General features: G+C 38.8%; 1 protein-coding gene across 2 annotated transcripts; it reads right to left on the bottom strand.

The window, feature by feature from the left end:
- Positions 1-1,827: 1,827 nt before the first annotated feature.
- calr (calreticulin) lies at positions 1,828-11,105 on the bottom strand. Of its 2 annotated transcripts, none has more exons than XM_044361238.1 (9): positions 10,824-11,105; positions 10,089-10,190; positions 9,133-9,336; positions 5,304-5,398; positions 4,782-4,991; positions 4,489-4,602; positions 3,720-3,863; positions 3,270-3,362; positions 1,828-3,103 (listed from the first exon to the last, which is right to left on the bottom strand). In XM_044361238.1, exons 1-9 carry the CDS (start codon positions 10,915-10,917, stop codon positions 2,885-2,887), a joined length of 1,275 nt encoding a protein of 424 aa, XP_044217173.1. In that variant the 5' UTR covers positions 10,918-11,105; the 3' UTR covers positions 1,828-2,884. The 2 variants fall into 2 exon arrangements, with proteins under 2 accessions (XP_044217173.1, XP_044217174.1); XM_044361239.1 differs by having other exon boundaries at positions 11,002-11,092.
- Positions 11,106-12,469: the final 1,364 nt, after the last annotated feature.

The raw sequence follows: 12,469 nt of genomic DNA, 5'->3' as shown, positions 1-12,469 counted from the left end.
AAGATCATCTCCAGACATGTTTTAAGACATATAAAAATACTCTGCTTTGAGTAATAATCTGTCTACTATGGTTTTTCCACAAAAAAGTTAAATTACTTACTTAGAAATTCTTAAACTAGAATCTATGATATGTTAAATCTATGTAAATATTTTTCATTTAAACAGCTGGATACAAGATGTCTCCTACTTCACTGTGGAGTCTATTCTCAGTGTTTGTGCACTGGAGGCTTCAAGTTTCCACATCACACTTGTGTAAGTTGCATATTGGATCAGGATATGCTTCCAAAATAGTTTTAATGTTACAAATCATGCTTGTAGGGCACACCACTTTAACTTAGATTTTCAATGAGCACAGAGAAACTTTCCACTTTCAACAGATGAATGTGAAAAAAAGCCTTTAAGTGTCAAACACTGCACATATATCATTCTGCACAGTGAAGCTCAAACATCCAACTGAAAGAATAAGAAAAACACATTTTTGAGTGAAGAGGGAGTAAAAGTGAAAGTACGTAAGTATTAGCAGCTAAATGCACTTAAAGTATTAATAGCTGTCATTAGTAGTACTTAAAGTATTAGTATATATGATGTCATTAGATTATTAATACTGACGCATCAGTGTATAAGCAGCATATTACTGTTGTAGCTGCTGGAGGAGGAGCTAGTTTGAGCTACTTTATATATACAGTTAGCTAGTTTAGTCCAGTGGTTCCCAACCTAGGGGTTGGGCCCCTCCAAAGGGTCACCAGATAAATCTGAGGGTCATGAGATGATTAATGAGAGAGAAGAAGAAAAAAACAAAGTTTTGATACACAAATCTGTTTTCAGTTTTTGGACTGTTTCTCTAATCTTTGCTTTTTAGTGAAACGTTGGCTCATTTGAACATTTATTGAAATGAAACCATGTGAGAAGTTTAGAGGGAAAAATCATTATTTGGACCCTGACTAGACACAGCTTTTTGTAAGATGTCAAAAGAAAAAAAAGGTTGGAAACCACTGGTTTCATCTTTAACAATGTGTTGTATTTTACGAGCTTGTTATATTATCCATTGTGTTAAATCTTCATCTGAAAAGTAACTAAAGCTGTCAAATAAATGTAGTGGAGTAGAAAGTACCTCAAAATTGTACTTAAGTACAGTACTTACAGCACAGATAAATGTACTTAGTTACTTTCCATCACTGCTTGTTATTGAGTCAAAGTCCTCCCAGTACAAGTATGGATCTCAAATACTGGAATTACCCAATAAAACACACCATGTGATATTGTGAGATTTAAACTTCCCCCAAAAGTCCAATGAAAAATACTGAGGTCATGACCTCAGTGGTAGTTTGCCCTGAAGACAATTTAAAAATACTCCGTTACAAGTACAGAACTGTAATCTGCAAAATGCACTTTAAGTATCAAGTAAAAGTATTTGATGCAGAATGTCAGAATGAAATTATTTCTGATGCATTAACATTTTTCAGCATTTTAACTCTGTAATTAGTCAACGGTGAGCTATTTTAACTACTTTATATATTGTTGCGCAGTTTAATCTGTAGATAATTTCATAAGTAAATATGTTTTGAATGTGAAATCTGAATCTACAAAGTAACTATCAGATAAATGTGGTAGAGTAAGAAGTATAAAGTAGCATAAATAAAGGTTATTTCCATCACTCTTGAGGAGTTGAAAGAAAAGGGACAGATAAATTCCCCTAGAAAAACAAAAAGAACTTTGTCATGAGTGTTATCTACTATATAAACAAGTACATTGTCCTAAAGCAAAGCTGGCAATCCCCAAAATCACTTTGAATGTAAGAAAAGACATGAGACTGATAAGACCTTCTACTCATTTTCTTCTGGATGTTTTTATTGGACAGAACACCTGTCTTTTTTTCAAACACAGCAACATGAAAATCTTCCCACTTCAATTACTACCATTAGTACAAAATGTGTCTTTTACAAAAGGATCAACTCTCAGTCTATTTGGGACAGTGTGTGTTTGGGTACAGCAGTGCAGAGATATTGGCATTAGAGATGAGGAAACTAGTTGTTTACACCAACTACGAGTAAACTTAAAAGTGAAAGCGTACCAAAAATGAAGCTTTCCTGCTACTGGAGCGCTCTTACATCCGAGCTTGAGCACAATTTATTTAGACACACAAGACTACAGTATGTGCACTGAAGTGAAAACGTGTTAACTGTACAGTACAAAACTATGCAGGGGATTTCATCTCAAAGAATCCCATATTACCATCCTATGGACAACAGCATTTTTTAACAGGTTGGTAAGTACATAGTTTGAGTCCTGATGCACTCTTGTCTCCATGTCATATATACCTCTGTTTGAATCAGAGAGACTTGGAGAAGATTTTGAGACAGAGTGACATGAATGACAACAAAAGAAAACAAAAAAAACATGTGACACAGATTAATAAGACAAACAAAAAACACATGAGGTAAACTAAACATTTTCATGGTATCATCCACGTACCAAATATAGCTTTTCATGTCACCACAACATTATACTTCATAAACAACCCAGATCAGATTTTGGCAGAACACAAAAGACAATTTCTATATTTTTCCTGTTGAAAACGGTGAAATAATTGTTTTTGTTTTTTTTTTTTAGTTTCTGGTTTCTTGACATTCGTTATGACATCTTCATTCAGATTTCTATTACTATTCCTCGTTTAATAATAATAGTAGTAGCAAACGGAAACAGAAAACAGAACTATAATTGCCCTTTTTCACCTTTTCACTCGCTTTGTAAACAAACAAATGAAAAACCCCATCCCACCCCAGGGTGTCAGTCATGAGGGTCGATCATCTCAGTCTGCGGCCTTGTTCCAAATGGCTCATTGACACAGAGTCAGCTTCTTTTCTCAGCAGTTCCTGCATGGAGTTTATAACTCATCTTTGAGTTTAGAGTCTGTGTCTTCATCCTCCTCTTCCTCCTCCTCCTCATGCTCATCCTCCTCCTCTTCTTCCTCTTCCTCGTCCTCATCTTTCTCCTCTTCCTCCTCGTCTTCCTCCTTTGCCTCTTCTTTCCTCTTGCTGTCTTCCTCTTCGCGCTTCTTCCTCTCCTCCTCCTCTTGGCTTTCCTTCATCTTCTTCTCTGCGTCCTGGATGGGAGGCAAATAAAAACAGCAAATTAGAAAGTGATGAAAATTTGTCTGCATCTACATCCACCTATTGTTGAAATTAGGGTATCTATACCATTGAGAACTAAAGATGTATGAATAGTGTACATGTAGTTTGAAAACTAGATAAAAAAAACTTTGGATGTACCTTAGTTTTACCCCATGTGTCGTTGCCAACTTCCTCAGCCACGTTTGGGTCATTAGTGATCAGGAAGTTGTCAAAGATAGTACCAGACTTTACCTACATCATACAGAAAGTCAGCACAAATTTAATGACAGGCGCTTCATGCAAAAAAATCCAACAAGAGAAAAACAAACTTTTTTCCTCTATCTATCTTCACAGTATGTCTATTTCCATTCATCTGAAAGTTGATAAGAAACTATTTTGTGCTAACTGATAGCACAAACTAGAAAATAAAAACAAATACACTCAAAATTTTGCAGTGGCTTTAAGTGAAAACAAGTTACAACATGTGTGAATAAATAAGTTAAACGTTCCTATTCCTGGCTGGATATAATTAAAGAACAAGTCATATACACTAGTTTGCAGTTTAAGCATTTTAGGCTCTTTATAAGACAGTCAGCTAAAGTATCTTACCTGCCACAAGTCCAGTCCAATCACGCCGATGCTGTCGTATTTGTAGATCTCAGAATCGGCTGTGTACTCCGGGTTGTCGATCTCAGGATGTATCCACTTGCCCTTATAGGCAGGGTTGTTGATCTCTCTGGGCTTCCACTCACCCTGTTGACAGCAAACACACAGAGAACCACACAGCACGGTTAATGTAAGTCACAAAAGCAAATAGATCTGCTGATAAAGAAGTTTGGAATACATTTGGAATGATTCTGCTACTGGGATTGGATTGTAGGGTGAGAAGTTAGTGAGGCAATAATGCAATAATATCTCAAAGTTTGGAAAATTCTTCAGAAAATAGTGGGAAAAGAAATTCTGCACTGTATTTCATGATGTCAAGGTAAATGTTGCACAATTACAACTTAAGTATTACTCATGTGGAAACACAGGCTATGTCATAAATTACTCCCTCATTCACTTAATCGTCCCTGACAGGTGTAGTGTTGCATAACTGTTTTCACATCCATCATGTGGTGAGGCATCGTACTGTGCAAGTTTTAGCAAAAGAGGTGTGTACCCGCTATGGATAAGACCTTTTTTGTTACAATGTGGGACTCTATAGTGCATACTTTTTAGGATGTACTCAAACACTCAAATAAAATAGCACCAAATAAATATAATGCACTAGGCAACATATAGGAATTTATCGTCAGACACAGCAATAGTGTAACAATAGTAAACCTACAGTGCTATCAAGAACATGTATTACGTGCTATAATTATTTGCAGTTTACCTTGTAATCAGGGTTGGTGACCATGGGCGGCTCCCACTCTCCGTCCATCTCATCATCCCAGTCATCAGGTTTCTTAGCATCAGGATCTGGGATGTTCTCAGGCTTGTCCCAGTCCTACCAAACAGATACAGATATATGATTTCATTTAGGCAACTCAAAATGATTCTAGAAAGACGTATAGGTTTCATACAAACGGAGGTAAATTCAGTCTCTTAAGAAAGGATAAACACCAGGGGAAAACTGACCAGTAAGGAGTATGGAAAAACCCCAAACACAAACACACGCAGACTGACCTCTGGTTTCTTGTCGTCAGGGTCGGGAATCTTCTCCCTGTCATCCCAGTCCTCTGGCTTTTTGGCTTCCGGGTCCTTAATCTTTTTGGGAGGCAGGAAGTCCCAGTCATCCTCCAGATTGCCAGATTCAACCTTCTTATTGTCAATCTTCACCTCATAAGTGTTGTCAGGGTTGACAATCAGCGTGTACAAGTGACTGTACTCATCATCCTGAAAGGCAGTAAAGAAATGTTAACGGCTATGAACAATGCGCAGTTGTTATTATAGAGACATTTTATTCACAAGTGATTTAAATGTATTGTGTTTATAACGCGTTTCTTGCCAGTTTGGTTTTAGGGTGAGAAAGCAAACACAAACGTTACTTTTACAAAATGCTAATGAACTGGAATAAACTTGAGGAAGAATCGATAGTCAACATGAGGACTTATTAATTCATGTAACATGATAAGCTTGAAATTAGGAAAAAGCAGTTGCCGTTTAACAAAGAAAACTAAACAGAAGAACAGTTTCTTGAAGTCTCACCTTGCATCTGATGTCCTTGTTAATCAGATGGTTCTTGCCTTTGTAGTTGAAGATCACATGAACTTTCTTTGTGCCAGGGCCACAAATATCAGGACCTGTAAGAGCCAACAAATGAATAAGTAAAAATATGGAATTCGATCTATTAGTTAAAAGTGGTAACAAGGCAAAGCAAAGAAGGGAAAGGCATAGGAATGAACTTAAATGCATCTAATATGAGGAACATTCAATACAATAAGCTAGATAAAAAGTGGCTGGCAACATATGACAATGAATAATGAGGTGTTTAATGTTCAGTATGTCTCACAAAATAATTTCAGGGTTCCCACTTTTTCCTAGAGATCATTTTCCTGGACATTTTCAGTGATGACCGAGCTGGTATGACAGACAGTGATCGCACCATACAGTAATGTGTTCCTCTCTGTGGACTTTTATTTAAAAGACATGCATTTTATGGCTTTAACTTATCTAGAAAATCATCTCTTACATGCTTAGAAATTATGATAAGTTGATCATAGAATAATGCGAACACACCTGCAGATGTATAGCACTTCACTTTATTAGTATAACCAAGTTACATTGATGCTTTGGGCAACTCTCACCTCAGCTCTCTCTTTTCTCTCTTACTTTCTATCCCATCTCTTTCTCTAAAAAATAAAAATTAGGCTGAGTAAAAAAATTATCTGGCACCCAAATCAGGAAGATCAGAGCATAGCCTACCATAAATTGGCCTAAATAGAACCGAATGACATCCAAGAAAATCTCACATTCAAATAAAAATGTTCCCCGTTGAGTTTACTGTGGTCTCTTGACACTCTCCTGCAGTTTTTCCAGAGCTTTTGCTAGAGCTGCCGGCTCTTCCCTTTTCTCTGTAACACCTTTGCGATAGGCTTTTGATTTTGACAGTGATGTGAAGTCCTGTTTTTTCTCTGCCCTGACTGCCATTTCATCGCCAATGCTTTGCATTATTCTTTGCTGTTCTGCTTTGATAATTTTCCATTTCATGGTGGAGCTTTATTTTCTTCTCATTAGCAATTTGGTCTTTTTTCTTCTTTTCATTCTCCAGGTACTGCACACACCTCATCCTTGCTCCTCTGCAGTGTTGAATGAGGTCTTTTGGCAGGAATCCTGGACCAAGCGCAATGCTACTAGAGTCCTCTCCTTCAGGTTTACTACGAGCATGTCCTTGTTGACAGAGTACCTTCTTTTTACTGCAGCTTGTCCATGAGACAGTGTGAGGAGACATTTCATTGGGTCCCACAGTGCTGCATACTCTGCTCTGCCAGTGACAAATCTTCCAAGAAATTCATCAAACCTGCAGCTGTAAACAAAATCTTGGAGCTCTGCTTTATGGTTTGCACTGACATGCAATGAGAGTGCTTTGTCATACTCAGAGGCAGTGTACCATCCTGTATTGAGGAGAACCTGTAGGAGTTTCTCAGGGTCACAGGGTCAAGGGAGCCCATGTGCCACACTGCTGGGTACATAAAGGGACTTCTCTCCATGATTTTCTTGCAGGTCACAGCAAGGAAGGAGACACATTCTTCCTTGAACACCTGTATATTCACTGGATTTTCCTGGAGCTTTTCAGATGCCTTTGCCAAAGTTTTCTTTGTGGCAAATCCCATGTCCAGCTGTTTGAGAATCACATGGACTCATCTGTCTTGTGGGTCCAGTTACAGCAGCTTTATCTATCCAGTTCTTCCTTTTTGATAAAGCGTGACAGCAAGCCTCTCAGGGTAGACTGGAACTCATTTGCTTAAAAAACAAACCACTGGGGCATCTGTTTTGAATGTCTCTAAAAGAGGCTTCAGCTGTCTAGTAACAAATGCAAAAAAAGCTGGAAATTAGCTTGAGAAAGAGGGTCATCAGTGGCCTCTTTTATTGTACAGTAGGATGCAGATGGTGGCATTTTATTTTTCGGAAGTTCCTTGTGGCTGCTGATGAACTCCTGTACTGCCGGCCACATGACTATTGCCTGCTCAGGAACTGCTAAGTCTTCCATTCGTCGATGGACACAGAACTCCAGAGGAAATGTTGTGTTGGTCACCTCAATGAAGTCATCGCGCCTTGCTGGTGAGTCATGGAACAGCTGCCAAGAGCTCTCAGTACATTTCCCACCTTCCAACCTGTTTCTTCCTCTCTATTTTACTTCCATGCACAGTATGCTAAACCACAACTTCCCAGATGATAATCTGTGGGTCCACTTGGCTCTTGTCTGCTTGGAATATCCTCAGGAACTTCTAGTTGACCATAGAACCATCTACTGAAACCTGCAGCAGCTTATTAGGATTGAGTAGTGACAGGGCCCTCTTGACTTTCTCCAAAAGCTTCTCTGCTTGAGTGTGTCCCATAAACTCTGAATCAAGATAATGCACAGCTACCTTTCCTTCACTTTCACTCCAGTACCGCACAACAATATCCATCTGTTCATTCTGAGTCGCTTTATTTAGGCATTCATCAAAAGATACTTCATAGCACTGCATTTTTATATCTTTGATCAGCTGCTCTTTGAAATATGGACAACAAGACAAAACAACCGTTTGGTAATCTCACTGTCTGGGAACATCTGACCAACAATGACTGACATCAGCGCTGGAGTTGAATGACCATCTTGATTACCCAGTGAATCTCTGCTTCAAACATGGCTTGGCTTGAAAAAAAATACTGAGCTGCCTCCTGAGCTTTTTTCCTAAGCATGTCAACTTTAGCAACTGAACCAGACATGCTAACCAATTTAAAATTAATCAACCGTTTAAAACAAGTTAGGAAGAAAGTAATGTTAATCTATAAACCTAATAAAAACTACCAGAGTTACCAACTAGTAGTGACTAATATTTACATTGTGACTAATATTTACAGTTACTAATATTTACGTTTGAAGGATCATGTAACTTGCATTATTCAGAGTTTCGGCCACTTAAAGGACCAGTGTGTAGGATTTAGTGGCATCTAGCAGTGAGGTTGCAGATTGCAACCAGCTATACTCCTCCCTTCTTCCCCTCCCTTTCAACGTGTAGGAGAACCTTCGGTGGCTGCAAAACTTGCGAAAAGCCCTCTCTAGAGCCAGTGTTTGGTTTGTCCATTCTGGGCTACTGTAGAAACATGGCAGTGCAACATGGTGGGCTCCATGGAAGAGGACCCGCTCCCTATGTAGATATAAAAGGCTCATTCTAAGGTAATGAAAACAGAAAGATTCTTAGTTTCAGGTGATTATACACTAATTAAAACATACTTATGAATATTTCATTTCTGCCAGTGGATCCCCCTAAATCTTACACACTGGCCCTTTAAGTTGTAATTTAATGTCATCCAACCTGCATGTGCTACCATGTGACGTGACTTGGGGGTGTGTTCACAGCGTTTCCACAATATAACGAGAGCAGCCCATTCAAAATACTCTCGTCCACAAACTACCATTTGAACGTTAATATGATCATGAACATAACTTTGCCCTTTCAGATGGCAATGTTATCTGTTTTGGGGAGCTGTGATAGATAGCCTCGTAGTTCATTCTCAACTAAAGGAAAATAGGAGAATGATGAAATAATTTTCCAGGACAACACAAGTTTTTCCAGGACATTTTACTTTTTTTCCCCTCATTTTTCATGTGTTTTCCATGACTGGAAAATTGATCAACTGTTTTTCAGGTTTTCCAGGACATGTGGGAACCCTAAATTTGAAGAATTGGATGATTTAAAAAAAAAACTGCAGTAAAAGATACTGACTTCAAGGAGTGCTAAATCAGATCAGTCCTACAAACGACTTGCACTGTTAACACTGAAGAGTCTACAGAGTCCTTATGCCCACAGATGAAACTATCCACACTTACCAAACATGATGTTGTAGACAGAGTCCCCATGCATGTCATCCTGGTTGAGGTCAGAGGGGAACAGTTTAATGTATCCCCCGCCACAGTCAATGCCCTGCTCATGTTTCACACTGAACTGGATGACTAGAGGCTGGCCCTGGTTGCTGAAGTCATCAAAACGGGATGACAAGGCGTAGAAACGGGCGTCCTGGCTGGTCTGCAGACCTGCGGTGGAAAAAGTTATTACAGGTAAAGTGTCTGCAATCAGGTAAAATTCAGGATTTGTTGTTTCTATAAAATTGTACGACTTAGTTTAAATTTGCAGATTTTAACAAAGTCTCTTCTTGAGCAGTACAAGAGAGAGATGGACTGTTGTGATGGTGCCATGTTGACACAAATGTTGGAGTTGCTCCACAGAAAGTGAATGATGGAACAACTCTGAGGCACTGATGGTGAATTCACTGTGATATGGGCACATGTTGTGATTCACAGCTGGAAGCTACATTCTGGCCCTAGATTCATAAAAAAACTAAATTTAACAGAATATCTCAAACAATAATTCAGTGAGCCCTGCGACTCAGTAAATATTCTGATGTCACCTGAAGTCCAATTCCAAAAAGTGTCCTGTTTTTATTTCCAGTTTCAGGAGAGTGAGTTGTGCATTTGACCTTACTGTCTGAACTCACTGGAATAACACAATATAACTTGTTTCAAAGGTTGAATATCCCTGTTCATACATATTAAGAGTTTTTAGTGCAAATGATGCATTAAAAACTTTAAATCCCAAAGACAACAACCAAACCTAAAATTAATCCCAAGCAAGTCTCTGACTAAATCTCCTCCACACAGAACAAACACAAGATACACACCCACATGCTAAAAGCAGCTTAAGACCTAAAACTTTGTGGGAGTTCATTGTCTTGCACAGGGGCAACAAATCCACATTTGGGTGGATACAGTTTAACCTTTCCACTCACCTTTGTCTTTCTCTGCATCGCCATAGAACTTCCCTGCTGTCAGGACAAACTTGCCGTAGTCAGACTTGTGCTTGGATTCCCCCCAGCGACTCACCCAGGCATCTGCACAAACAAGTTTAGGTTCAGCTGCGCAGATATCACTCAGAGATATCAGATTCTGTGACCTGCCATGATATTCTTACCGTAACCATCTCACTCCTCATGCCTAAAACCTCACCAACACTGCAGGTCACAGAATCTGAGAGGTCACTAAATACAGTGTATCACTAGTATGCATCAGTACAGGTGTACTTGGATTGTATAACACTGTGCAATATGCACTACCTAAAGGGTGTTAGTTATTGGACTGGTGATGGGAGAAGAGGACAGCTTTGCAAAGGAGGGTCACGGTGAGCGACCAGGAGAGGGATGAGCAGAAGGGGGAGGGGGAGGCAGACAGGGTTTGATGATAGCTGAGGGGATGGAGGGGGATGGAGGGGGATGGAGAGGAAAGGAAGGGGGGTCAAAAGATGAATGGTAACCATGTAGAGTAAATGCAGCAGAGGTAAAATCATAAGCTGTCGTGGAAAAAAAACATTAATTAAGCAAAACAACCACACATGAAGAAAAGGCTTACGGTTTTGCCGTTCATGCACCGATTCAACACAGTAATATCTGAAGTATTTACAGTATTTACAACAAATCACATCAATACAGTTAATCAATGAAGGCGTAGTTTTGTGTAAAGGACCTCACCCCCGTCTTCAAATTGCTCTCGGAAATACACAGCGGACTCGGCCAGTACAGATGCGGCCGACACGGCTACCAAAAGCAGCGACAGGGCTGTCATTGTGACGAACTGAAGCCCCCCGTCAGATAAACAAAATAAATGAAAAACTAACGATAAATACTGACAGGAATAAGTGTCTGTGACCTGTCTGCAGCGTGCAGCAGGCGTCGTCTCTCATTCAGTGATGTTACAGTGAAGAACCGCTGAGAGGCTGCTGCTGCTCTCCTCTCGGCTCGGAACAGATGTCTGAATCTGATTGGATGTCGGCTTCGGACATCAATGAGGAAGCGTTACTGCTCGCAGCCAATCGGAAGAGAGGAAATGCGGACGAATAATCGCTGTAGCCAATGGGAAAAGACCACGCGTTTGCCTGATACACGCCCAAGAAAGAGTGATGGGTGAATCACGGAGAGGCAAAAAGGACAATAAGCGTGGATAAATCATGTAAATAAATGTAAAATCAGCAATTGAACAGGCTTTTAAATGTACCTGAAACTAAACAATATGAAATTATTCGACATTTACTGCGGTGAGGAACAAATCTGTTCATTCTTAAAGATATATATATGTATATATATATAATCTGCTTGGGGTAATAATGTGGTTTTCCCACAAAAAAAATCAAACAAAAAAACCCCAGTGAACTACTTCAAATTATTGAAGCACAAAAACTCTCCCTCTCTCAAAAATCCAGAATCCCTGCATATGCTAATGTCTTTCATTCAACTTTATTTATAATGCACTTTTCTTGACAAAGTTACAAAGTGCTTTACAGAAAAAGAAAGGAAAAAACTGAACATAAAAACAAATACACACTATAAAGCACACAGGGATAAAATAAAATGGCAAGAGTGGGATGATACTACCCAGCAACATATTAAATATTCCTAAATGCTTTCCTTATGGTGACGAGATTTTTCCTGCTTGAAAGTCCTTTCTCAGTATATGTGATGTAGAAGTGTCAAGTTTCCATATCACACTTGTGTACGTTGCATACTGGACCATAATTGATGTCTCAGCTTGTTGTGATGTCACAAAATCCTGCTCATACATACATGTTGTAGAAACTTTACTCCTTCAACAGATGAATATGAAATCTGCCTTCTAGTGTCTAACTCTGCGCAGTGAAGCTCAAACATCACATTTTCTAGTAGAAAAGGGACTTTAAGATTCGTGTATGGCTGCAAATAAAATATTTTCAATACTGACACATCAATTATTTTGACTCATTGTCAGAAATACTTAAAACTGTACATAATAATTTTTAATAGCCCAAGCTGCCATGTTTAAATTTGTCATTTGTCCAACCAATAGTCCAAAACCCAAAGATATTCAGATTACTATTATAAGACAATAAAAAACAGCAAATATTCATATATGGGAAGCTAGAATCAATGAATGTTTGGCAAAAAAAATGATTATTATTGTTATTATTGTTCTGTCAATCAGCTAATGGTTTAAGCAACTAATACTTTCAACTCTACATTTGTGTAGTGTATGTTTGTGACATGATGTGCCTTCATTATTTTAAAAAAGAAAAGCTTGGCACTAAGCAAAAAAATGAATACATAACTGAGATTGCTTAAGTGTGTAGTGAAGAAATGAGTTCTCC

Source organism: Thunnus albacares, chromosome 9 (assembly GCF_914725855.1).
Source record: "Thunnus albacares chromosome 9, fThuAlb1.1, whole genome shotgun sequence".
NCBI classification, from domain to species: domain Eukaryota; kingdom Metazoa; phylum Chordata; class Actinopteri; order Scombriformes; family Scombridae; genus Thunnus; species Thunnus albacares.
The sequence above is the reverse complement of the archived record's forward strand: the minus strand, read 5'-3'. Positions and strand labels throughout refer to the sequence as shown.

Coding starts and splice junctions, on each gene's coding strand:
- calr (XM_044361238.1), bottom strand. CDS start 10,917: ATGACAGCCCTGTCGCTGCTTTTGGTAGCCGTGTCGGCCGCATCTGTA. Junction 5,399..9,132: donor TGTCTACAACATCATGTTTG/GTAAGTGTGGAT, acceptor TGGCTCTTACAG/GTCCTGATATTTGTGGCCCT. Junction 4,992..5,303: donor ACAAGGACATCAGATGCAAG/GTGAGACTTCAA, acceptor ACTGCCTTTCAG/GATGATGAGTACAGTCACTT.